This window comes from Acipenser ruthenus, chromosome 21 (genome assembly GCF_902713425.1).
Source record: "Acipenser ruthenus chromosome 21, fAciRut3.2 maternal haplotype, whole genome shotgun sequence".
Lineage (NCBI taxonomy): Eukaryota > Metazoa > Chordata > Actinopteri > Acipenseriformes > Acipenseridae > Acipenser > Acipenser ruthenus.
In genome coordinates this window covers 3,715,540-3,742,785 of record NC_081209.1, presented here as the reverse complement: position 1 = coordinate 3,742,785, position 27,246 = coordinate 3,715,540, and the positions used below count along the sequence as shown (strand labels likewise).

At 40.7% G+C, this 27,246-nt stretch overlaps 3 protein-coding genes and 1 pseudogene across 4 annotated transcripts; 2 read left to right on the top strand and 2 right to left on the bottom strand.

Annotated features, from left to right (window-relative positions):
- Positions 1-266: 266 nt before the first annotated feature.
- LOC117428440 (galactosylceramide sulfotransferase-like) lies at positions 267-7,990 on the top strand. The gene is made up of 3 exons (XM_034047445.3): positions 267-776; positions 4,593-4,734; positions 5,106-7,990. The coding sequence occupies exons 2-3, from the start codon at positions 4,607-4,609 to the stop codon at positions 6,244-6,246; spliced, it is 1,269 nt and encodes a 422-aa protein (XP_033903336.2). The 5' UTR covers positions 267-776; positions 4,593-4,606; the 3' UTR covers positions 6,247-7,990.
- Positions 6,866-11,196, bottom strand: LOC131699174 (tripartite motif-containing protein 16-like; annotated as a pseudogene).
- A 286-nt stretch (positions 11,197-11,482) lies between these two features.
- LOC117427602 (leucine-zipper-like transcriptional regulator 1) lies at positions 11,483-22,776 on the bottom strand. Of its 2 annotated transcripts, XM_034045752.3 has the most exons (21): positions 22,288-22,776; positions 21,704-21,766; positions 21,555-21,611; positions 21,045-21,124; positions 20,336-20,444; positions 20,122-20,205; positions 19,935-19,992; positions 19,688-19,827; positions 18,943-19,144; positions 18,444-18,488; positions 17,538-17,648; positions 16,837-16,929; positions 16,622-16,717; positions 16,031-16,220; positions 15,719-15,888; positions 15,071-15,227; positions 14,859-14,985; positions 14,449-14,598; positions 14,195-14,300; positions 13,962-14,042; positions 11,483-13,080 (listed from the first exon to the last, which is right to left on the bottom strand). In XM_034045752.3, exons 1-21 carry the CDS (start codon positions 22,455-22,457, stop codon positions 12,964-12,966), a joined length of 2,406 nt encoding a protein of 801 aa, XP_033901643.1. In that variant the 5' UTR covers positions 22,458-22,776; the 3' UTR covers positions 11,483-12,963. The 2 variants fall into 2 exon arrangements, with proteins under 2 accessions (XP_033901643.1, XP_033901644.1); XM_034045753.3 differs by lacking the exon at positions 18,444-18,488.
- Positions 22,777-24,342: 1,566 nt separating this feature from the next.
- On the top strand, positions 24,343-26,292 carry LOC117963056 (putative claudin-24). Its single transcript, XM_034901514.2, has one exon. The coding sequence runs from the start codon at positions 25,435-25,437 to the stop codon at positions 26,083-26,085; it is 651 nt and encodes a 216-aa protein (XP_034757405.1). The 5' UTR covers positions 24,343-25,434; the 3' UTR covers positions 26,086-26,292.
- The last annotated feature ends 954 nt before the right edge of the window (positions 26,293-27,246 follow it).

The window sequence follows — 27,246 nt, the reverse complement described above, 5'->3', positions numbered from 1 at the left end:
GGGTATTTAACTGTTTCAGCAATGTAGACCTCTGAAGAATTCTAAGACAAATAACCAGTGGAATCTAGGAAACAAATTCCTAACTCAACACAGCAGACCAGTTAACCAATCCCACCACGGGTATATCATGCTTATATAACTTCCCCCATTTAGACACTGAAGCTGTTTAATTAGTTATATAGTGGGGTTGTCTTTTTGCAAAACTCCTTTGTGCTGGAAGAGTGCACTCCATTCAAGCTTTAGCTGGGCTGCAGAATCGCCAGGGGATCTGCTTGAGGACAAGAGAAAACTACTGATGGATCTTATTTTTTCCCTTTTCGTTTCTAGTGAAATGAATCCTACTGTCTATGCTATAACTCACTGCATACCCCCTCCCCTGTCCCTGCTTGAATAGCCTCATCTGTGGGAGCAGTTTGAGCCAGCCCGTCACCACCCTCCACACACAGAGCCACTGCTCATGACAAGAGTCCCCTGGCTCCACATGACGTCACAAGCCTCCCTAGCAGGTCTGAGAGCAGAGGTTAGCGGTGCAGCCAGGAGGGAGGCAGGAATAAGAGCAGCAGAGAAGCACCTGCTGCAGGAGGAGAGTCCCCTTACACTCCGAGACTGAACCGGGCGAGCACAGACACGGAGCACAGCGCACATGGATAGAAGACACTCTTCAGAGAGACCTGCCGAGAAGCTCTTCTGAAAGACCGAAAAGGAAGACGAAGGAGAAAGAAGGGCAAAATACCGGATCTGTATTTTTGTACAGTAAAGGATTTGTGCATGTCAAGGTAACTCCATCTAGTTGTTTCCTCGTGGAAGTTGATACTAGCTGCAGCGCTTGCTTGTTAATGTACTGACAGTGTCAGAGAGAATGTACGTCTCTAGGTAGATGCGTCTGTGACGAAGCATTTATTGATAGTGGACTGGATTGTTTGTAGATAGTACATGTTTTGAGTAAGATGGGTATGTTTATGTGTACAGTATCTGTAGGAGGCTGTGTGAATGGGGTGTATATCCAGACAAAAACTCTATCAACTGTGTCAAACATGTTCCAAGGTAATGCCACTGAAAAAATGCAGCTGTATGCGACAGGGTAGCAAGCAGGGTTTGCGTTGAAGAGGTATGATAGATGGTTTTGAATCAAACGTTACTCTTGGTGTAGAGTGAAAAAAGTTAAACGTACTGGATCCACCATACCACCAAAAAGCGATTGTAAGTAATTTATAGGGTGTTCATATTTCAAGTAAGGGACTAACAAGTGACGAGTAAATGAACGCATCTGCATATATAGGAGCCCCTCAATTGAGTACATTTGTAGAAAACGGGGATACGTTTTAATAAGGTCTGAATATTGTAGGTCCTTAGAAAACAACAGCAAAATAGCAAAGCAACTGTATTTTTTGTTAAGCGTATTTTAAAAACGATATATATATATATATATATATATATATATATATATATATATATATATATATATATATATATATATATATATATATATATATATATATATATATATTTCTGATTAAACTAAAGAAAATAGTCGGAGACAAGTGAAAATGTAAATTTCTGTGCATGCTGAGCTTCACTGGTTATAGTATAGTGTTTGGAAAAATGATCTTACGTTAAACAGTGCTTTGAAAAACAAGAACAAACTAATTAACCTTTTACAAAAGATATCTTGAACTGCAAACTTGATGGGTCGAAATGGACATCAAAAAGCAATCGTTAGCGGCGGTCCTTAGCGTTTTGTGAATGTCGCAGTATTGCTGCCTAACGCTGAAAATATCCGCGCTCTGTTTTCTTTCAATGGTATAGCAAAAATGGTATCACCTTTTTCCCCGTTGTTTACTTTTTTTGTTTACTGGGCTGCAGTGGACAGAATAAAGGAATCAGTCAGTGTGTCCGCAGCTGAAACCACATTTAGGGAACGTAAGCAAACTGGAAAGTCAACAAGATATCTGGTACAGGTCTAGTTTTGAATGAATTAAAATGGTAAGGTTTGACCTTGCGGGAGGTTGCAGTCCACAGTTACATGTGCAGTGTGCTTCAGCCACGGTTAATACCTAACTCTAATGCTGGAGATCAGCTAACAGGTCATTTGCCATAGATTTTTCATACTCCTGTGCTCCTGAATGTACGAATGGAAAGAAGAGCCTGGGGGAAAGCAGGCACACTGGCTTGCTTGTACAGGTTTTATTCACTTGAGGGCATTAATACCCTGAATCAATGAAAACGAGCTAGACCTGTGACTGCCAGGGTGTTCTCACTTTACAAGAAAAACAAACAGCTTCGCACATGCACCCGTTCCCAAAGACATTCTTTGGCCTTTGTATTTCAAAAACGAGGTCAAGATGTTCTATTAAAACGGGCTTTGAATTGAACGTTTGGTCCCATAAATGGCATCGCGGGTTAGTTACCCTGTTGCTTTGTGCTGCTGTTGTGGAAAACGACATTCACTGCAGAGCGTTGGAATTTGCAATGAGAGATGCTTATACTCACTCTACAAGGCGCACATGAATTTTCACCAGTCTTCCTCAAACTAATTTCATCAGCTTCTAGCATCCTAGCCATTTAGGATTGCAGCTGGGTATGATCCAGTCCAAGTTTGTTTATTTATTTATTGCATATTATAATTTACAATACCTGCTCATGACACCCTTCTGAATAGGCGTGCTTCGGCACAAAGCAAGTTTGCCTAACATACCAAGGCATGTATTGAAGAGTTAGAAGCTTTCAGAGAAACACACAAACTTTTAAGGAATTGCAAAAGCAGTATGTGTGTGCGGATCAGATTACATTAAGAGTGAATAATAGAGCGGAAATTAAACAAAGCTGGGGTCTGGACTCTGAACTCACAATCCGCTTGCTATCTGATTACCAGCGGTTGTTTTTGCTCTGGTTTGGGCTTCGCAACAGACACTCAGAAATCCCAAAAGAGTGGTTATTATCAAAATTGGGTAAGATGTTTTAACATCCTTTAACATACAAGCATCTGTTTTGCTTTTGGAGTTTAAATTCTAATGATGTTCTTGTAGATTTGAACACAGTTTTCTTGCTTTTCCAGTTTTTCTTTTAGTCACTGAGATTTATTCAAGTTACCCCCTTGTTCAAACAGCTCTTACTGGAGAAAGGAGACTGCTGCTCAATGCAGTGGAAGCCACATAAGTGCCTCAGTGCCTCGGTCATCCTGCTCTCTGGTTACCTGCAGCCAGGCCGACTCATTTACCTTCTCGTGTATCAGTTTCTACAGGAATGTATAATTCATTGAATAGCCAGACCAGCAAACCACTTCTGTATTACACTGAAACAAAGAGGCTGTCCCAGGACTGCAGTGCAACTCTATGCACAGCGACTATGTGGGCTGTATTTCACTGCACCCTCAGCAAGTGTTGATTGAACTATGAAGAAAAGAGCTTCTTCACAATACTGGACATAGTTTTTAGGTCCAGATGTACATATATCACTTTTTTTAATGCAGGTAGAGGTGTAAAAGGTTACAAGTCATCTTCATTCATGCTTACTGCTGTACTCAATTCTGACATTCTTAAAACTCAATGAAAGTGTGTCTGGCTTCTCACAGTGTGTTTGCATGGACCCTACTGTATAAGTCAGACATATATGAGCCCAGTTTGAAGATGTGAGATGAAACAGCATTCGGGCGTTCTGCACCAGCACTGAAGTGGTTAACGATTAGTTCATACAGATTTAACATTTCTTTCTTTAAGCTGTGTTCTTCTGAATAAATGGCCGGATTGTCCAGCAATGAAAGCTTCCTCTCTCTGAAATCTTTTCATAGATGGAACTGTACAAGTGACTATTTGTGTATATCAATAATAAACGTGGAGCCAGATTCGGACTGCTCTGGTAAATCACGATGTGTCTGGAATCTGGAATGCAGTGTTATAGGCTTGCCAGAGCCACGCACACAGGACTGTTGTGTCCTGTAGAGGATGTGGTTCTTAAACTACCAAGACGATGACTGTATTAAACCCTGCACCTGTGACATTTCATCTATATCATACAACATCAATTCATGTGCACAACACTCCTGTACTAGGATAGTGTACAATAAAACAACAGGTTCACTTTACAGAACATAAGCACACTGGGTTTGAGCAGCAAACTCATTTAATTGTTATCCTGGAGGGCTAATTGGTAGGCTCAGGCAAGGGACTCAGCCACACTTTTCGGTCTTTAAGATCCAGTTAATTGAAGCATGCCCCCAATGGAGAGTGACGTTAATCCTTGGAGGGGAAGACTGGAGGTTGCACACAGGAAGTAACATAATGAGTGAGACCCTGTCCTTTGTAGAGTAATTGGCCTCCAGAGAAAGTCCTTTCAAGGGCTGTACTTTTAACCCTAGTTTACTGTTTATTAATAAGAAGAATGTAGAATAGCAAGAACATCTAATCTTTGTGTTACCTGATAAATATAGCTGTGGTGGGGAGGCTGTGACAAGAAAGTGGGCTTTGACAAGAGCAGATCCGATGGTGAAAAGAACTACAGCTGTCATCCCTGGGCTTATTATGTAAAGGATTCATTTGCATGAGTGAAGACGGGCCGACAGTATATAGATCCTCACCTTTCTCTTTCTGCCACAGGTACCCCAGGGACCATGTTGATGAAGCAGGGGAAGCAATGGAAATCAATCTGCAAAGGGCTGATCCTGGGCACCCTGCTAACCAGCTGTATGATCCTTCTCTACTCCTACGTGACACCTGCTGTTCGGTTAAACATGCAAGAGTAAGTGTTTCACTGGCAGTTAACCCATCTCTTAGCATCCTAAGCTCACATTCAGGCAGTGTGTAGCGCACAGTGAAGATCGTACTTCTCTGTTAGAAATACACTGCTTAGCTCATGCCCTCCAGGTCAGTGAAAGCTAAATCTCCAGGCTACACCTGCCCAAGATTGACATCTTAAGGGGATAATGATGGGTTACATTCTCTGGCTAGCACTCAACCTGCATGCTATAGCTAGTATGTTACATCCTGAACCACTGTTCAGAAAAATATATATTCTGACAGTGAAAGAGGCTGGCTTGCTGAAATGAAGTTGTAACATAAGATTCAGAGCAAGGTCTCCCATTGCAATGAAATGCATTTTCTCTTCACCAGGGTTCCAGTCCCTTACTCCTGCGCCTACCGTCCGGCTCGCGCTCGCAGCCTTCCTGCCTCCAGTTCCTCCCAGGGCGGGGCCTGCACGCCGAAGGTAGACGTCATGTTCATGAAGACCCACAAGACGGCTAGCAGCACCATCCTGAACATCCTCTTCCGATTCGGAGAGAAGCATCGGCTCAAGTTTGCGTTCCCCGAGAGCCGAAACGACTTCTTCTACCCCTCGCTCTTCCAGCGCACCCAGGTCAAAGACTACCGGCCAGGGATGTGCTTCAACATCATCTGTAACCACATGCGATTCAACGAGCCAGAGATCCGCAAGCTTCTGCCGTCCGACACCGTCTACTTCTCAATCCTCCGACACCCGGCCGACCTCTTCGAGTCTTCCTTCCACTACTTTGGAAGCGTGGTCCCCTTGACCTGGAAGATCTCAGCCGAGGATAAGATCACGGAGTTCCTGCGTGACCCGTGGCATTACTATGACCCCGAGGGCTTCAACTCCTTCTACCTCAAGAACCTGCTCTTCTTCGATTTCGGGTATGACAACAACCTCAATCCGGATGACCCTCGGGTGGAGGAGAGCATCCAGGCGATGGAGAAGCGCTTCCCCCTGATCATGCTGCTGGAGCACATCGACGAGTCCCTGATCCTGCTCAAGGAGGTCCTCTGCTGGGAGATGGAGGACGTGCTCTACTTCAAGCTCAACGCCCGTAAGGACCCAGTGGTGTCCAGGCTGACTCCTGAGCTACGTAGCCAGGCCACCGACTGGAACATGATCGACTGGAAGCTCTACCGCCATTTCAATGCCACCTTCTGGAGGAAAGTGGAAGCGTACGGGCGGGAGCGCATGGCCCGGGATGTCGAGGAGCTGCAGCGGAGGAACGCTGAGATGGCAGCGGTCTGTATCGAGGGGGGGCAGCCTGTGGAGGCAGGGAGGATCCAGGAGTCGGCCATGCAGCCCTGGCAGCCCATTGGCGAGAAGTCCATCCTGGGTTACAACCTCAAGAAGAACATTGACAAGAAGCACAGAAAACTCTGCCGGAAAATGCTGACCCCAGAGATCCAGTATCTCACAGAGCTGGGGGTCAATCTGTGGATAACCAAACTCTGGGCCCACATAAGGGAGTTACTTAACTGGTAGCGCTGCCCATACGAACATTACCAATCAGAAAAATGCATTTCAATTCCTATCACATTATTTATTTGGATGAACTTCTGCTGTGGAGGCAGTGATAACAGTTTCAGATTATATTGATATAAATGAACTCATCTGCTGCCAGTAGCCTTTGAAACATGTGAGCCATAAGGCACATGCGAGTACAGTCTACTCCTCTCTAGTCTGAAAGCTACTGGACAGTGGAAGAACAGCTTTAGGAGTGCCGCTAGTTATGTAGAGGAGGATTTTAAGGCAGTTATCTTTGCCCAGTTGTGCTAGCTGGTGCAGAGAGTTGAGCAGGGTTGCCTGCTATTTCAGCTGCATACCGTGTGCCGCTTGGTGACCTAGGTGTAGACCCAGATTGAACAAGGGTGCACGTACAGTAGTGCCTTATGAGAAAGTCAATTAGAAGAATGTGCCCTGAAACTGGGTTATTTAATTTATTTAGATCAACAGTTATATTAACAATTAATTTTTGGCTTTCAAAAAAAAGTTTGGTGGAAATAAGTAATCAAAGTAAATGTGGAGCAATATTTATTTTAATTAGAACATCATCAACGGTTCACGTCATTTCATGAAAATAAAACCTGGCTTGTTTTTCAGTAAAAAAAAAAAAAAAACTATTTAAACAAGTCTGATTTTTAATTGCTGTTTTTAGCAATTATAGATAGTTTACTGTTGGGAATTTGTAGATTTATGAGCACATAGATACTGGTATTAAGAATATAGGAAGGAGGATAATGTGAGACAAAAGATTTAAAAAAATAAGTTGCATTTAATAAGTGGTTACTACACTGTTTACTGAGTCTGTTGATATTTTCTACTTTATTCAAAACTGTCTTTAATCATTATTAAGGACATAGACTTTGGAAAGCCAGGCTCTGAAACATGACTGAACTCCACCACTGGAACATACTAACCCCAGTATGTTCTCACTGTATCGTTTCTATGTGAACAGCAGGGGTTTCTCTGGGCACTCAAGGTTTTACAAATATTGTTGTTGTTTCATTTTTATTTTTATTTATATATATATATATATATATATATATATATATATATATATATAGTAAATGTTACTGTACTTGTCAGCAGTGTTACAAGTTACTAAGTATAACTCATTCTAATGCTGTCAGATTATTTTCTTCAGCATGCAGGCTAAACAGCTCCAAATACAAAATGTACAGTACCAGCACTTACCACACAACCTCAGAACAAGTGAGCCTCAGCTTAATGCCTATTTTCTGTAATAACATTTGCTCTATAAAACCTAAAAATGTAGCATCTAAGAAACTTATAATTTTTGCTGTAAAGAACAATTTTGCTTATTTTCTGATTTGCTATGGATATTTTGTTTTTTATTCAATTAGAACAATTGTCGACAAGTGGATAGCTAAAAATGTCAGGTTTGATGGGAGTAGCATCTCTCAGTCCACTGTATAGCTTTACAGACATGCATCTCATCTCAAGAGGGGTCCGCCTGTTCCTTCCAGGTGGATCCGAGGCTCGTGGGGTCCAGAGACTCACCCCAAGGTCACATTGTAACACAGGTGATTTGAATCCAGGTTCTCCTGTACCTAGCTCCCAGTCCACACACCATACCAGTTGGTTACACTATATCTCTTGACTTTTCTGTCACTTTTCTTTATTTCAGAAATCAATGCTATGTCCAGTATTATGAAAGCTGTTCATTTTCTGGTTTTCATGTTCAATAAATGACTGAAGAATCCAAGTTGTCCCTGATTTTCACTTCCATAAAAATAAAGAGAACAGGGGATGATAAAAATAATTACTTACTTAACATTATTTAGTTATACCAATTGCCCGATATTAAGATGATAAAAAAGGCAGACTAGAGTACTATTTCTTTATCAGCTTTTAAAAAAAATGTAGAAATGTGTAATAAATGATTACTATGGCAACAAAGACTTCTATTATATCTGACAGATTCTTAAACTGGAATTAAAGCATGGAAGCAGAAATCCAGGATAGAGGTGCTCAGTGAAAGTGGATTCGAACCTGTGCAGGAGGGTCATTGTGTCAGTGTCAGAGACGCTATAAAACGACACACTGCCAGCAGGACAGTCCAGGTACACTCCAATCTTATTGGAACCGGAGGCAGTGAATGCAGTTTTTTTGTTATTGTGCCAGGCTGAGTAACTGGAACCAAAGCACAGCAAACTCCAGGACTTGTCATTTCTCCCAAGGGAACAGGAATCCGCACCTCCCTTCCTGTCGATCCCTTTATAAGCGACTCCAATTCCAATACTGTTCCCACTCCATTCGATCTCCCAGTAATAGCAAGTCCCAAACAGACCCTCAGTGCACAGCACTTGGGCAAACCCATCAAATCTCTCTGGGCAATCTGGAGATATCTGAGTTTTTTTCTCCCTCCACATAACCTTTCTGTTCCCTTGAGACAGCCAGAGCTCTCTATGCACAGTTTTGGGGTCCAGTGTGAGCGGGCAGGAATCTGACGTAAAGAAAATGGAAGGTTAGCGCTCCAAGACTTCAAGGAGCTTAAGATACACCTCAAGGATACCTGCAGCTTTTACGTATTGATATGTTAATTTGAAAAAAAGAAAACATTCTAGTAGTTTAATATACTTAAATAAATATGCTGCTCTTTAAGTTGAGGGCAGCTGTAAAGAAATCCTATTTAGAATGCTTCCAAGAACCTTGACAAAACTCTTTCAATAAAATTAGAAACAACAGCCTTACGTCTTAAAAACTCCCATCTGTTTCTAGGTGCTTGAGCCTGGAGATTATACAACACAAGTTTGCTCACTGAGAGAGAGAGAGAGAGAGAGAGAGAGAGAGAGAGAGAGAGAGAGAGAGAGAGAGAGAGAGAGAGAGAGAGAGAGAGAGAGAGAGAGAGAGAGAGAGACACATGTGAATTGATGCAAACCCAACTGCAAACAATCTTACTTGTTTTTCTTACTCTCATTAATTACTGTACAATTATTGTTTTTGCTTTATTTATTATTATTATTATTGATAAATACAGTGGGGGGAGGTTGGGTTTCTCTATATACAGTATTTAAAGTTGCCCAGTTTGAGAAATATACATACACAAAACATTCTAAACATTATAAAATGTTAAGCTTAATTTTCCCCTGGAACTTCCAGTTAATGGGGCAGTACTGTCTAAGGAACAGTCTTGTTTTAACCAACCTGTCTGAGATATCTTCACTATTTTCTTCTTGCAGATTTTCTCAATAGAGTCTTCAAGGTCAGACACAGCCTTCTGAACGAGCCCAAAGGTGTTTTGTGTATCAAGGGTAACATTTGGTAAATATCCATCCTTGGGATGGGCACACACGGACTGGAAATTCTACAATAGTAAAAGCAGATGAAAGGATGCGATAGTTCCCTCTTCAACAATAAATTACTATTTGTTTAAATTATTGTAGTTTGTTTTCGCATGTCTTTTTGAGCAGTTAAAAAACATTGATTTGTTGGTGTTGATAATACTGCTGAAACTCATACCCTTATTAATATTACAGCCTGCTGTGGAATGCTTACCTGTAGGAAATGGATCCTCTGTCTCTGCAAGCTGTTCCAGATCTTCGTTTCTCTTGCTTAGCTCATTAAGCTCTTGCTCCAGTTGCTTGATGAGTTTCTCAGCCTGACTCACCACAGCCCGCTCACTTTCTTCCATCAATGCTGTAACCTTGTCCTGGAGTTGCGTAATGAAGTAGATTAGCTTAATAAAAAGCTCCTCACATAACTGTGATTCTCTTTGTGCAGAGCTCTGAAAGGGGACATCAAGTGAGAGTTTAGAAAAACACATTTAGGATTTTTATTTTAAGCCCTTTTCATTAATGTTTTACAGTTGCATGCTGATGCACCAGTTCAATATATTGTTTGGTCAGTCTACATAAAATCCTAGCTTGACGTGCCCTAAGGGTTCTCACTTTGAGTAACTTCACAGCTTGTTTTAGCTCTTTCAGCTCCTTTCGTCGCACCCACATCCTCTCTTGTATTTCTGTCTGTGTCTCCCCCAGCTGGATCTGTGAAGCAGAGCAACACAATAAGATTCACAATATTTCAATGACCAGCTTCCTGTCACAAGACACTGCAGCGTTTGATTTTTTCATTGCATAAGATCATACCCAAATATCTGCCAATGCCCCATTATTATTGCCATTCATTTAAACATTCTGCTTTCGTCTGGTTACTGGATCAAAAAATTGCTGAAAGAAAAATATTGCTAAAATGAATTAAACAACAAAGAATACCTGCTTTGCAATGTTTCCTTCTACAATTCTTGTGATCTGTATAACAATAAGACATTTAAATCCTTACCTTTTTCTCAGCCCATGCACGTTCTGCCAAGACAGTATCATGGCTCCGGTGTTCCTGGTCTGTACACAACCAGCAAATGCATGTCTGATCGGTTCTACAGAACAATTTCAGAAGGCTTTCGTGATGTGGACAAAATCTTTCTCCAGGATTCTGGACAGGGTCAACCAAGCTGTGTCTTTTAAAAGCTTCACCATCCCGGTGAGGCTTCAGATGTATTTCACAGAAATTGGCCAGGCACACCAAACAGAATTTTTCAGCCTTGAACTTTAGCCGAGTGCAGGAATCACAAGAAACATCTCCAGGACCAGCATAAACAGGACCAGCAACAGGAATCTTAAACACCTGGGTTGTCTTTACCTTCTCCAAAACACCAGCCAGCAAGGTGTTTCTGCGCAGAACAGGCCTTGGTGTAAAGGTTTCTCTGCACTGGGGGCAGCAGCATTCTGTATGGTCAGTCTGACCCCAGTAGCTCTCTAAACACTCTCTACAGAAGCTGTGCCCACACGCAACAGTGACTGGATCATTCAATAGTTCCAGACACACAGTGCAGGTAAACTCCTCTGTGAGAAGATCGCTTGCTGTTGCCATTTTTCTTAGCAAACAGAAATGAAAATGAAACTGCTTCCTGCAGTTGAGGCGGAACTACCAATATCAGATTGCAAAGGGAAGGGGAGGAGATAGCTAGCTGCACAGAAATCTCACGGTGTCATTACAAAGGTTGATTCAGCAGAGTGGGAATCTCAGATTTGAACGCCCAGCCCCCATATAAACACTTATTTAAAGTTCTTGCATTACAGCTCCCCAGCAGCAAGTACATCAATATTGAAAACAAATGTTTATAACTCACAAAACTGCCCCAAATAATACACGATGTAAGTCCTACAAGATGTTCAAGGAAACCCACAGACACTTGTGATGTAGAGCACGTTTTTTATTTTATTTTACAATACAGTACACAACAGGGTAACAAGAGATCTTTTTACATAAACCTCACACTTACATAGCTGACAATAATATTTGCAAAACGTCAAACTATGTTTTGTCTGTCAGAGAAGCAACTTTTTTTTTTTTTTTTTTAAATACTGAAAGGAACTTTTTAAAATCAACACGATTACAGTAAAGCTTACAATAGAAACTTCTTACGATTACTTGACAACGCACTTAACAGAGTAAACGGTAGTTTCCCTACTCATTACTGCAGATTGTCATCATTTTAAACCCATTTTCAGTCTATGAAAAGCATTGAAGGTCAAAAGCAGATGGGAATACAAAGTTCCTCTTTCCTTTAGAGTACTATCCGTGAAGCGGTTCCCTTTCCTGGAATCTAATCTTAGATATTTAATAAACAATTCCAGTCTGCCCCTAGACCTGCTTACTGTTTTTTCAGTTATAAAGAAATGCAAACGGGGCGCCTTTAAAGGCATTTTATATATCTCTATATAACAAAGTCAGGATTTACTGTCAATTGAACTAAGGGATCGCCTGCTCTTACCAGCCTGTAATACAAGCCAATCAGCAGCCACTTGTCCTCAGTTTCACTTTGTTTTGTAATAACACAAGACAAGTCCTGCCCCAACCCTGTTACAGAGCAAGCTGCTTTTGGATGAATCTTGCACGTCCTCTTAATGACTCAAGCACTACACTTGAGAATGGATTCTCTAATCCTTAAACAAGTCCCCCCTGGAAACAAATGTGGCCCTAGTTGCCAACCTCACCTTTAACCCCAAGCAGATATCTTCCGAGTTCCGTTCGATAATAAGGATCTTGTCCCATCGACAAGTACCAAAGAGACAGGAGGTGTGGGTACCATGCATGTAACAGACATCTAAACAAATGTACAAGATCATGCTCCCTGGAAAAGTGGGCTGTGCATTACATAACACAATCATACAGTAATGACATCATCAGAGAATGCAGGAGTGCCTGGAGAATGGCTGTACAATGGATTTAAACTGAGCTCACTGGAGCGCATCTGAGAAACCTTGCAAGGGTGATGCCGACAGTTTCATGAAACAAACAAAAGTGATAAAAATAACAGTATTAATAATAATAATAATAATAATAATAATAATAATATATGAAAAAATATGACACTTGTCCTTTTGGACCATTTCAGGGTTTTACACCAACATATATTCAGTTTTCTTTATTTTTGGTTTTGAAGCCTTATGTGCAAATAATAACAAAACTATGTCTATAATTTAAGAGGCTGTGCGTGCTTCTTTTGTGTACACTGAGAGGCAATGCAGTTTAAAAAATGAACGGTTTCATGCTTGTGAATCAATCCACACAACTCATAAATAAATACAAGTGACAACCATCAGTCATGGTGAGAAGGAGTGAATCTGAGTAAAGCACTTCCTTGCTGGAGGAGACTAACCACACAGCAAAGTGCTGCTATATGTCTGAGCCCATTTCGGCACACTGCTTATCGGATATGTGATTGGCTAAGGACTCAATGATGTCCAGAAGCAGCAGCTGGCTGAGGGATCGCAGGTTGGGTAGCTTGGAAACCTTGGGGAGGGAAAAAAAAATAAAAAAATAAATATATAACTTAATAAAAAAAGAGAAGAATGAAAAGGGTTGTGAAACAAAAAGAGCCACAGAGTTTGTGAAAGAATCTGCTATAGCTGGTACTGTAGACAGTCTTACTGGTCTCATTCTAATTAGTTTAAATTTGTCACAATATTATAAACTATAATTGCGTGTTTGCTGATGGGAGGGAAGATACGTCACAGTGAATCAGTCACATGTAAATAATTAAACCTTTGCTCAGGGTTCATTCAGCTTAGCTGCGAATGTAAAACGCTGTATCCTAGTTCCAGAGTTAAGATGTTAATACAGCACTACTTTAAAACACTATGACCACTGGGGACCAGAGATGCCTGTCTCACTGGACTTACTGGGGTAGATGTGTGGCTTCTTAAGCACTGTGAACAGATAAAGAGGTGGAGGGACAGACAGAAAGCCGAGAGCAAATCAAAAGAGAAGCTTATTAAAAACACAATGCAAAGTAATTTTTAAAAATGATTTCCTAATGAAGCTCAATAATGAACTGTATGCTTTAACTTGTTTCATGAGTGAGATGGTACTAGTTTTAACTCCAAACCAATATGACCTGTAGTTGGCAGTGTAATTATTTTTGTTATTGGATTTAAAAATAAATAAATAACAGCACAACTATCACTTGGTTTCATCTTTAAGCAGGGCAAACAGATTAGGAATGTATATGGACATTGTGAGTTCTTTAGACTTCAACAAAAGAGCTCTCTGTGGCACTCGTTGAGATCTTTAAGAATGGGGGGCTAAAGGGGAGAAGCCACTTGGAGCTAAAGCAGCCAGGATGGAGAGAAGGGGCAGCAGACACCCAGAGCTCCAGACAGGAGCCAACCCACCTTGATGAACTGATGCACAATGATGTGAAGGCAGTGCTTCTTCATATCCAGAGCCTGCGTCTTATCTGCAGCTTCGAGGATCTAAAAACACATGAACGATAATGATGATGAGCTCCGCTGCCTAGATCTGTTACACCATGTTCACTGTGTGTTGATAGGCTGGGTAGGGGTACAGATCAAATGCGTACAAACAAACAGCTATTATGAAATCTTAAAGAAGACTGTAACTCTACCTGCAGCACATTTTCTACAGTAACATTCATCTCCAAATTCTGCTTGCAGTACGCCTGGAGGCGGTTATTTGAGAAACCATAGTAATACGGAGCGGCAAATAGATACCTGAGATTGAGAGTCAAGGAAAAGAAAAACAAAACAAAACAAAACAAAACATCTTTAAAAAAAGTGCCCAATGGCCTGGGCAATGAACAACAGCACCAGAACAGATTTCTGTTGAACTAAGCTAAAGGTTTTGCTCAATAAAGGATACAGTGAATCTTCAGGAGGCATGTTGACATCTCCATAATAAATATACCGCAGCATGGACTCAAACGCCTGTTTGCTTGGCACCATCTCACCAATAGAAATGTTCACCTGCCCGTCTTCTGGCATAAAGGAGCGGAACATTGCTTCGAAATAACTGGAAAAACACAAATTATATACATTATATATATATATATATATATATATATATATATATATATATATATATATATATAATTGATGAAATTATGAATGTAAAATGAACCCTGGATGGATCAAACTGTTATGTAACGAGAGTCTTATGTCTTTGAGACTCGGACACATTTCCCACAGCTCCTGTTTCTAATGACATGCAAATCGATCCTCTGTAAAAGATAGAACTCAGTAACCCTGTGTCCCGATCCAGATTGCACCTACCTGGAGCGGGCAGCCAAGATTGCTTTATGGGCAGGCCTGGGGTGGCCATCTAAAAGCAGAGTGATGTCACAGAATTCCAACCCTGCTCCTTCCAGATACGCCTTCATGTCTTGAACCAGTGAAGTTCCTACAAAAAACACAGAGTTGATCACCAAACACCTCTCCCTTGCAGTCAGCTCATTACATACTGGTGCGAGACAGAATGGAGCTACCTATATCGACAGGCTGGTCGGAATACAGCCTGGGAGGGGGCTGCTGTTTCCTCCGGACGATCTCCACTATCAGTGGGGTAGAGAGATGCTCAAACTCTTTGGTCATTATCACCTGGTTAAAGTGAGACTCCTTTACAACGAAGTTCAAGCAATGCTCCTGAAATGACAAAAATACATAAATATATATAAATAAAAGCAACCTATATATACAAGTCAATATATACACAAATTAGGTCACAAGTAAACCGATGATCTGGCTTTCTTTTTTCGCAGACAGGGTAGAATTGGGTCACTGGAGCAAAGGGCCAATTTCTCTTAGGATTTACGAATATGACATATACTTTGTTTAAACCCTGTGGCTTTATTTACATCAGGTAGGTCTTAAACAGGGATGGAAATAAGACTCCTATTGCATAGCAGTTTCCTCCATTCCAGACTTGTATGAGGTTCATTAGCCACAGTGTATAGGTAACAAGCTCAAAAGGGTCTTATTAAACATTGTAAAACCAGGGATGGATAAACTGCTATGCAATGGGGGACTTATTTCCATCCTTATAAAAATATATATATTATATAATATAAGCATTTTCAGTGTGTCCTTCCACTGTAAAAACCTGCTGGTCCAAGTGTGAAAAAATCCGAGTTTACCTTGAGCTGGTCCAGCTGTAACTTGTTAGCGTTTTCACACACGATGAGGACGTTCTGAAGGTCCACAGAGGCCTCGATGTACTGCACACACAGCTGCTCCAGACGGGCCAGTTGGAAGCTCAGGGCCAGTTTATACACGTCCATGATCAATAGAACTTCCTGCACGTGACCTAAAAAAAATATCACAGAGCAAGAGGGACACAAGACATTACTGCAAATCACAGAGCAAGAGGGACACAAGACTAAACAATGTTCACCATGGACACATTTTGCATGCAATATATGATTCTGATTACAGAACTGCAGAAATACCTTTGCGTGGGTATTTGATTTTGTCGGTGTACAGGAACTGCATGAGGACCCTGAAGGGCTGTGCCTCAGCGTCCCGGATGGTGACCTCCAGCAAGGGCTGTGTGCTGGAGTGCTTCACACTGCCTCCGGACACCTCCTTCTGGGCCCCAGCTGCCACCGCCTCCTCCTCCACGCTCTCCTGCTTCACCTTCTGCAGGGGGCAGGGATTTAAAAAAAATATATAAATAAAAAAATGACTTGCTGTGCTCGGCTTTTCTGCTCCAATGTTCTGTGGCTTGACACAGAATTTATATATTGGCCAGTTATAACTTGGGTTGTCTGTAGCATGTGTCAAAACACTTGGATGAACGATTCTTAAGATAAAGCTACATCTAGAAGGTACTCCATCCCACCAGAGACATGCAGTGGATAAGTAACTAGAAAAAAAATAACATTTTGTAAAAAAAGATAAAAGAAAAAAGGTAAATCTAACACTTAATTATGACCACGGCTACAGCATCAATATTTTCTTTGAAGAAGTGTTAGCTGATCATGGTGTTTGGACCTCTGATAGGCATGTCCAGTGTGGAGTGTTTGGTGCTGCACGCTGACCTGACGCAGCCTCTCTCGTGCCTGTGTGATCTTCTTCCTCAGCCAGCGGCTTCGGGCAGTCACGATCGCGATGTGGCCCTTCACTCGCTCCTCCTTCTGCCCTCATGAGAGAGACACTCGTCAGGAGATGCATTGCAAATGAGATGAAGTAAACGCAGGGGATGCAGGGGGGTAAGGTGATAAATGTACCGCACTGAAGCCTTCTTCTGCCTTACCTCGCCTAGAATAAACTCCAGATCACAGAACTGTCTGTTCTCCCATAGCTTGCCATAGTCTTCGTGCAAGGTGCATTTCGGGTAACAGGAAAACTAAAACAGATAACAAAAGGAACATACAAAAAAAAAAATGTAGATAATGACATTAAATACAGGGCAGGTCTGCTGAGATGTGGTACAGTTTGGCATGAGCTCAAGAGTGTCTATCTGCAGATTACACAGGAACTTCAAAGTTATTGAATTCTGCCACTCTGGAGCCGCAGCACTGATTGGCTTAAATATGAGTTGTCTGTTGGTTAATATTTTTCAGCCACAAGGTGTCAGTGTCGAGGAGAATTTCTATATTTAACCTGATTTAAACAATTCAACTGCTCTTCTGCGAATATGTTACACACTTTGACACATACAAAATAGATTTCTTAATAAAACAAAAAGAACAGTAATGCTGTAATGGATGCCTACAGCTTGAAAAAAAAAGCTGTTAATTTGATGACTTTGCAAACCAGGGCTTTAAAAGGTATTTTTTTAAAGTTACCTTTATTTAAATGCATGCTACAAAAGCGTTTATGGCAGGCAGTACATATATTTATAAAACACATGTGTGTGTGTGTGTGTGTGTGTGTGTGTGTGTGTGTGTGTGTGTGTGTGTGTTCTACACCGTGCAGTACCTGCTATATCTTTTATAGTATTGAGCTGCTAACCTGGAATCTGTACATCTCTCCACTCCGCACATTATTGTCTACTGTTCCTCCAAAAATATACATGGCATCAGAGATCACTGCTGCAGCATGGAAGAGCCTCCCACTGGGCATCTAGGAAAAACACAACCAGGTTAACTGGAAATTCATACAACTAATACTGCATTCTGCAAGGATCTTTACACTGAGGAGTGATTTAGTGCGATAGCAGAAGGACAGCCGATTCCATCAATGATGCGCAAGGACTGAACTCGCAACAGCGCACTGTTTTACAGCATGAAAAAAAAAGTATACTTTAGTAACTATGTTACAGATAGCAGCAAGAAATGAATCTATCCAGTTACACTTATTTCTTTAATGGGTCAATTCTTTCTTTTGGAAAAAAAAACAAAACATTGCAAATCAATATTATTAACAGTAGATCATAATTCTCAATATTGTCTGTTTCATCTGCACTACTGTAGCCCAGCCCCCCACTGTGCCAAATTAATTACGATCGTTACCCATGAACCTTCTAAAATACATGCTGTTCTTTGGACAAATCATGCTCTCTACAGAGCTGATGCCAAAGCAAATACATCTGTCTTCAGTGCCTGAGCACATCGCTAATGAGGGGCAAGAGAAACAATGGGAGAGAGCCCGTGGTGCTTCGATAATGGGTGCTTTTCCTATTACACAGGAAATAAGAGGGCTAACGAGACAATCATTGCATGTGACGGCTTCATAAAAAGACTTCCTAAACCAGCAATAAAAGTGAGAAGCACGGGCACAGATGTAAATGTTTCACTACCAACAAGAAAGGAAAAAAAAAAACTTTTGGAAACTGTTAAACGGTCATCCAGAGATCACAACAGAAAGATGTTAATTCTCGTTTCGTGTAATTATTTATTAAAATTATTTTTTTTTTACCAGGATGAACCCTTGAGATGAAGTCATCTCGTTTCCAAGGGGGTCCTGGAAGGTGGAAATCAGCAGTTCATAAAACACAAATACAAACACAATGAAAAAAAGTTATTATCGCATTGAAACAAACAAAAAAAAAAAAAAGTGCCCGGTTTTAAAAACGGATACAAAAAAAATAAAATAAAAAGATTTACATGCTACAAAACGAACTATTAAAAACACACGTGTTAGCTCACAAGTGATTATACTGATTGGCAGTTTGGGTTGATTAAGGTTTGATGAAATATAACCGAACACATGATTTTGCCAACAGTAAATATAATTTATCATAAAAACACAGATATAAAAAAAATGTAAAATTAAACACACACAAGGTGCCCGGCAGATCACAAATAGTCATGTAGTGCTTTTGCTTAGCGATCATTGACACAAACCCTATGGATCATGAAACTCAGTGTTAAGACGCACTGCGCTCCTGACGGCCCCTTGATCGCTCCCCTTGTACCTCGCTGTCCGGGCTGGGCTGGATGACCTCCCAGGTCTGGGAGTCCACATCGTAGCAGTGCAGCTCGTTGGGCAGGGTGTTATCGGCAGCGCCCCCGAACACGTACAGGTGCCTCTCGAATGCCACCATGGTGTGACCGTAGCGCCGCTGGGGCGGGGGAGGGGAACCGCGCAGCAGGTGCTCGGTGGGAATGCGAGTCCATCTGCACAGAAAAAAACAAAAGCAATCCTTAAAGACAGAGCCCTCTCGGCAGGGTCGAATTAATAACACCCTTTTCACTTCTGGAAAGCGATAGAACAGCACAACTGACTCGCTATAGGGGAGGGGGGAGGATTGCTACACTACTCCCCTTATAAAAGCAACCTGTCCTGGCTACTTTATTAGGATTAGTCCACAACTTAAATTGTTTCAAAAATAAGGGTCAGATTCACTAAGTTTTTGCTTAAGTTCAATGTTTGCCCCACTTCTCCTCCCCCCCCCCCCCCCAAGTGGAAGAAGCAGCAATGTTTTATGTAAATAAACAGCTGGGGGATTCTGAGGGGGAATTAACCCGACAGGAATTAGAACAGACTGTCTATTTGATGAACAGCAAGAAAAAAAAGGGACAACAGCAAGGTCACTTCCCCTGGTACAGCATATTACTGAGGTCACTTCCTCTGGTACAGCACATTACTGAGGTCACTTCCCCTGCTACAGCACATTTCTGCTCCACAAGGGACTCAGTATGATGGAACACCACACTTACACTTTTTCCTTGAATTCAAACTGGAAGAGATTGTTGGTAATCTTAGCCCCACTCTGACCAGAGAAAACAAACATCTTGTCCCGGCACACCGCCACAGGAAAGTTACAGCACGACGGAGGGATCTCACCGCTCTGTTCAATCTGAAAAACCACACACAAACTTCATCAGCAGGAGAGCAGGGCTGCTCTGTACAGAACCATTATCGAATATGTTTGCACAACCTCAACAGAACAAAAAAGAGACACACCTCTTCCCAGCATGCTTGCTCTCTGTCCTGAAGGCTGATGGTCCACATGTCGCTTAACCTGGAAGGAATACAAAGAGGTGTCAGTGCCTAAGGACGGGCCCCAATGGCTGTTCCAGACACCATTAAAGGAATCTGAGCACGCAACCTGATGCATAACCATATTCTCCAGCATGGCAGACTGCTTTACCTTGCATTTCCATCGTATCCAGCAAAAATCCAGAGCTTGTCACTGTACACTGTTGCTCCGTGTGCTGATCTGGCCACAGGTAACCTTATAAAAGAGTGAACATAATATTACTTTATTATTCTCTTTTAAGGTTAAGGTGAACTACAGAAACACTTCTTTTCTTGTGTTTAAAGTGGCTGAAAACAAGAACAACTACACAATACAATCCCAATACCTTCCCTCCACCTTCCACTCTGTCCACTGGCCAGTGGCAAACTTGTACTCAAACAGATCGTTTTTATTTTTCAGGTTGGAGTTTGAATAGATGTCCCCAGTGTAGCCACCTACAAATGACAGATAAAACTGCATCAAATCATGTGTCATAATAGGATTGATCCTTATGCGAACTCAAGATAAAATAATTGTACAACTGCTTTAACAATGGGTATTTTATGTTGGAGCTGTGCAGGCAATGGATTGTGATTTTACCGATGATCTTCAGAGAGTGGAAATGACAATTATTTCTAGATCTACTTTTTTTTCTATTGCTTTATTTTGAACAATTGTTTATTTGTTTTCCAGAAAACAAAGTAATACATGAACAAATGGATACAAACGAATAGTAGGAGCTCTAAAACATAAAGGCAACACAGTAACAGGAATCCAAAATTAATGAATAATCCAAAATAATAATAATAATAATCACATATATATCACAAAAAAGTGTGTGTGTGTGTGGGGGGGGGGGTCTATTGTTTTTATTGGGAGCTATTGCAGAACCAGCAGTGCTTCCAGTGGCCAAAAATGTTGAAACTGATTTTCCAGTTTGGGATTTTAAAACACTACACAGTGCCACCCGTTGGGGAAATACTGTAATGTAAAGTACACATTTCTACCCTATGAACTGACAATAGAGTGTCTGGAACAGACACAGCATCTCTTACCAAAAACAAACATGCTGCTTCCATAGACCACGGCAGAGTGGTGGTATCTAGGTGCAGGGGGGGTCCCTGTAGTAAAAGCCCTGGATAAAATCAAAGAAAAAAACAAAGCCATAAAAAAACAGCATTTAAAATGTGCATTACAAATCTACACCGATACGTATTACAGGGTTAGAAATAACTCTCACTGAATAGCGGTTTGATCCATTACTGGTTTTACTACGAGTTTAATAAGACAGACATGAGCTTGTTGCCCATACACTGTGGCTAATCAAGTTTGTATTAAAACCTGGAACGGGTGAAACTGCTAAGCAATAGGAGTCTTATTTCCATCCCTGTATTCCATTTAATTAGACACTGCAGATGCAAATCACAGCACTCTCAGGACATTCCCAGCATTCCCATGCTACACCCTGGAGTGTTTGTGTGATTTGCAACTACACAGCACGGACACATTGCTTTTCTAGAGGTACAGGACAGCTGTCAAGTCAGAGAGAAACCATTATACTACACCTGCACCATGAGCAGTCCTTCACATCAAATCGTAACAAGTCGTTCAGCATGTTCTTCCTGTGGAGAGGAGGCAAGCATGAGTTACTGGGCTTCATGTATTCCTCTGCTATGACTTAAAAATTCAGGCAGAATCATTCAAAATGACCCACCCATTGTCTCCTCCAAATACGTAGATAGCATCCTTGTATGCCACAACTGTGTGCTTACTGCGCCTGCAAAAGGGGAGAGTAAAGGGGTCAGGCACAAATGTGTCATTCGATTGAGAGAGATCACATGTTTATCGTGTTCATACCACAGTGCGAATCTGGAAGGTGGCCTGGAAGTTATTTGAAAAATTCTATCAATATTTTCATCTCTAGGCAAAAGCCTTTGAACCCGTGTGCTACTCATTTCCATCTCTGGTTCCTATTGTTTATTTTGCCACTGTAATAATAATAATAATAATAATAATAATAATAATAATAATAATATATGCAAGTGTCCACTCTGCCTTCGTGTCTAAGACGTGCACAGTTGAGCCACAGGTGTTGATTCATTATGATATCAGTCTATTTTTATTATTAGTTAAATAATGTTCTATCAAGTCAAAAAGTCCTTACTCGTGTATTTCAATTATATCAATACAGATACACGCAGTACAGGTTACACAGTTCATAGCTGTCCACACCGTGGCAACACACTTGCGCTCAACAATCTCCGGAGTTTTTTTCAGACACCGCACTGTATTGCTCACCTGGCCCCGACAAACTCATCACAGGGTGGAAGTCTCCTCCAGCGATGGACGGTCTCGAAAGGCTCAAAGTTTAGGGTCAGGTACTCAACACTGTCAGAGCAGCTATGGTCAAACTCAACACTCGGGGCCACCTTGGACTTAGAAGACATGGTTCCTGGAAACCATGACATTCAGTATCTGTATATAGAACACAACACAGCCCTCCCCTGAATGAAAGTACTCTATTTATTACTGTTACAACGGACTGCTCTTGTAGCGCTTCCTAGACTCTTCTCGGGACTGGATGTGTCGAAAGCAAAACTCAGCTTTCTTCTTCCCCTGAGTGAAAACTGTTAGTACGTGCGCGATATCTCAGTTAAACTGCTATAAAATGGAAATTCGTATAAAACAGCAAATACGGACCAGCATCCAAGCACAACACAGCCATTACTGCTCGCTGCCACGCCTCTCCGTAAAGGATGCTGGGTGCTGTAGTTTAATTGCCGTAGCGGCTTGTTGAACCTCGAAAATAGAGACGAGGAAAGAACTACAACTCCCAGAGACGCTAGCGGCTGTCAACCGCATTGTATATCGGGAGCTACGTGCAGAAGCTCCAAAATAAGTAATGTATGAAAAAAAAAAAAAAAAAAAAAACCCTGTGCTACTCAAAACTTATTTAAAACAGCAAATTAGATAAAAATGCAAATTAAGATAGTCAAGCAGCCTTAAAAACAGGCAAACTTTCTCAAGAAGAGAATAGTAAGTAGGCTAGTAGTAGCACGCCGATAGAAATGCGTGGAAAGGAGTATTTGGCTGTTTGAAGAAATCGAATGTGCGTTTTTTTTTCTGTGAGATTTTGAACGAATTTTTATGTACACTATCCTGTACCACTGTAAACGGCATACCACCATATACCTTTCAGTACCTGTCAACGCCGACCTTTCAAAATAAATGAGACTGCCGGTAAATAAGGGATTTTTAGTAGTATTTCAACTTACTGTACTTAAATATCGTTTTTGCAATCTAAGCTTGTATTACCATGTGTAACACCCGTAAGTCGACTTGGATAAAGGCGTCTGCTAAATAAACAGATTTTAATAATAGTCGTTGACAGTTCTGCAGCTTTCTCGCACTCCAGTACTACGTCACGTTGATGACGTTTTGATGAGAAAGAGAAGATTGGTCGACTCGGTTCAGTAAGTGTGGACCGGCTGCTCTGGGGCTGATTGTACCTGGTATCATGGGAAAAAGAAAGAGCAAAAAAAAAAAAAAAAAGCCTTTTGCATTTGAAATGAGCTTGCTGAAAGATATTAGCCAGTCGAATGGCTTGACAATTAATTTCTAAAGATTATTGCCCACAAATAAGAAGCTTCTTTCATGTCATTCAGCCTATTTAGATAGGCTTTAAGATTGCGTTAAGTGCTCCTACAATTGAAACAGAAATGAATGAGCATTCACCATGAGCCTTATAAAATGAAATCGGCTGAATAGATTTCATTGAATGACAAAAGGCTAGTATTATGTTACATATTACATTATGTAACTATTAAAACTTGTTATTTTTCAGTTATTTCGTTTCATTCCTGTTTAAGATGTGTTTATGTATGATTCTTGTCTGGTTTTATTACAGGATTTTATTTTTGCCTGAAAGACTGCTTTTGAAATGTGCTACCTTAAAGAGTAAGTAGCGGGGTTCTGAAAATACAGTGTTAGCAAACTCTAGTGTGGCTGTAACTGTTTTCATAATGTACCTGTAATTTGTATTTTCATTGTTAACATCCTGACAACTTTTTACACTTTGAAGTCTGTTTCAAATCTCTTTTCAAAATATTCGCTCCAGTGCACTGATAGTGTCAGGATTATTGCCCACATTGTCAAACAGGTAACAGCGATAACGATCCATGATGTGGTACGGAAAGAGAAAAGCTAGAGCACTATTTATATATATATATATATATATATATATATATATATATATATATATATATATTTTTTTTTTTAAATTTTCTTTTTATTTTAATCGCTCTTCCTGCAGTTATTTAGATGACAGATCTCAAACCCTAGTGCACCAGAGCGGACATTTTGAAAAGAGCTTTGAAACAGACTTTAAAGTTAGAAGTGTAAAAAGTTGTCAGGATGTTAACGATGAAAAGAAATATTACAGGTACGTTATTTAAACAGTTGTAACAACACGTGGGGACGTGTAACTCTATATTTTTTTGGAACCCCTCTGCTGTACTCTTTAAGAGGTGCGCCCTATCAAATGCACCTCCCGCAACTTTTAGGTACTGCTAGTGAAGTGTAGAGAAGTTCCTATTTCAAAATGAGACCCATATTTATGTACCAGTCATTGTAACTGTGACCAGAAGGAGTTGTGTTTGAGGGTGATGTCACTGTCCATGCTGCTGACTTTGCTTCACTAGGGCTTGGCTTACAGTTCTATGCCAATTTGCAAAGCTAGCAGAAAACCTACCTTATTAAGGTGCACCACTCGGGGACTCTAATATTGTGTTTTTGTGCTTGTGTAGAACTTTACGAAGCATTGGATTCAGCTGAAAGGAAGCCCCCACACCTGTTTTTGTTATACTGATATTGTTTTGCTGGAATTACCCATGCACCTTTACCCAAGAAAATGTCTTTGTTAATGCCGGTACCTTTTTTGTTCTTAATGCTACTCACATGTCTGTTATTCGAGAAGTTTGGTGAATGTCTCCTGGGCACTTTTTTTTTTTGCAAAGACAAGTAACCCAAAACGTATTTTTGTTATGATCAGTTATCTTGAACTTTGGAACAAACACTGCCCGTTGCATTTTCTTCAGGTCTTTCTAAGAACAAGCTGCATACCTTTATTCGGGCACCAACTTTCTACCCAGCATTTTTCCCCTTTCTCTCAACTTGATCATGTTTCTTGTCGCTGAAACTCCTTCTGCATGCACGGCATTTGAAGTCCTTCTGGACATATCTGGTTTCATTTAAAACAGAGCCCATTGTTCCCAGTAATGATATGTGTCGCTTTTACAAAACAGTATGTCTGTTGTAATGCAAGAGCTTAGGGATTACAAGGAATTTATTAGGTGCATATATTAGGTGCTGAGATTATAGGAACACTATCAGGCTGAGCAGCAGAGAGCTATTCCCTGGAAAGGCACGCAACGGACCTGATTGAAGATGGTGCTACTCACTGCGAAAAGCGTGCAGTTCGGGGCATTTTTTGTGTCTCTGGTCGGCTTCGCGACATCTTTTGTGACCACCTTTCTGCCCCTGTGGAAGACCCTCAACACAGATCTCAATGAAATGGAGAACTGGTATCAGGGGCTGTGGCATACCTGCGTGTTTCAGGATGAAGTGGGTCTTCAGTGCAAAGCCTATGACTCCTTCCTAGCTCTACCTTCAGACATCGTGGTCTCCCGGGTGTTGATGTTCATCTCCATCGGGATGGGACTCCTCAGCCTGATTGTGACCATGTTCGGACTGGACTGTGTCAAACTGGGAGAAGGCAAGGAGGAGGTGAAGAAGAAGCTGCTGGTTTTTGGAGGGGTGCTCTCGTTGGTTTCTGGGATTACAACCCTATTCCCTGTCTCCATGGTGGCATACGGAATAGTGTCCGAGTTCTGGGACGATAACCTGCCTGAGATTGTCCCGAGATGGGAGTTTGGAGAGGCCATGTTCTCAGGGTGGTTTGCTGGTTTATTTCTCTTGCTTGGTGGATCCTTTCTTTTTGTATCCGTGTGCATGATGAAGGACAGGCACCCGAGAATCTACTATTTAGACACTGGAAAGCAGAAAGAGCTGCAGTATTTAAAGACAGAGGTGTTATAGTCATGACGATTCCTGGTTAAAAAGATCACAGTAGGTTGCTAAACTCACAAAAATACAACAAGAATGTGAAAAAAGTATTGCAACTGCTTATAATTTGCAACTTTCAATTGGCAGCCTTTGTTGCACCCACTTTTTTATTTTTGGTAATTAAACTTGTTTGCAGATTTTTATGGAATTTATTTTGATTAAAATGTTATTCATGCAGAAGGCACAGTGCAATGTTTTCTTTTAAAATGTTAGATTATATATATATATATATATATATATATATATATATATATATATATATATATCTATATACTTTTTATATATATACTGGTGTCTATATATATATATAATATATATATATATATATATATATATATATATATATATATATATATATATATATATATATATTGCTGTAGGAAAACTACCATCAGAATTTGCACTGTCCTTGCACTTTCGAAGTTTGTGATTGTGTGTTGAAATGAATCGCCTGCATCATTTTCTGATTGTCAGTTTCCTCACATCTGAATTATTTTCCATAGAATAATTGTATGCATCTCAAGTGAAGCTAAAAAAAAAGTTAAGCAGACAACTTTCATTATTATAAATAAAACATTGCGCAGATCAGAAAATGCGTTGCACATGTATGTTGCGAGCAGGGTTAAAAACAATGACCCCTTTTTTTAAGCATTAGGACCATGGTATGCCAATGCTTTATTAATTTAGCTCCCAGTATCTAATATTTAGATGTCTTTCAGCTGTAGTTTATAATCCTAATTCACTAACTGCTTTTTCTAAATGATCAGATTACCTTTCCTAGAAATCTCTTCTGACTGGTAACGTGAAATCCTCCTAGCCCTATCCAGTTTCATTTAAAGACAGGTGCCTATTGTACTGTTTGTGTTATTACAATAAAGCACTAAGAAGCCATTTATTACAAACTAGCATGTTAACCATTTAGGTACCACAGTATCTTTAGGCTGTCATAGACTTGGCATGGAATTAGTCGAGGGGAGTTAGTTGTTTTGCTTTGTAGCTTCACAGATGTTAGCTGAATTTTCATCTGTCTGATATTCACTGTAGTAATTAACATGAGTGGATATGAATTCTGCATGAGCAAATTATTCAGGTAGAGAAACGATTCCACTAAGCGACATGCAGCTAAGTGGGGTG

Coding starts and splice junctions, on each gene's coding strand:
- LOC117428440 (XM_034047445.3), top strand. CDS start 4,607: ATGTTGATGAAGCAGGGGAAGCAATGGAAATCAATCTGCAAAGGGCTG. Junction 4,735..5,105: donor GTTCGGTTAAACATGCAAGA/GTAAGTGTTTCA, acceptor TCTCTTCACCAG/GGTTCCAGTCCCTTACTCCT.
- LOC117427602 (XM_034045752.3), bottom strand. CDS start 22,457: ATGTCATGGTTTCCAGGAACCATGTCTTCTAAGTCCAAGGTGGCCCCG. Junction 17,649..18,443: donor CATCTCAAGGGTTCATCCTG/GTAAAAAAAAAA, acceptor TGTTTTTCCTAG/ATGCCCAGTGGGAGGCTCTT. Junction 13,081..13,961: donor TTGTGCATCAGTTCATCAAG/GTGGGTTGGCTC, acceptor TCCCTCCCCAAG/GTTTCCAAGCTACCCAACCT.
- LOC117963056 (XM_034901514.2), top strand. CDS start 25,435: ATGGTGCTACTCACTGCGAAAAGCGTGCAGTTCGGGGCATTTTTTGTG.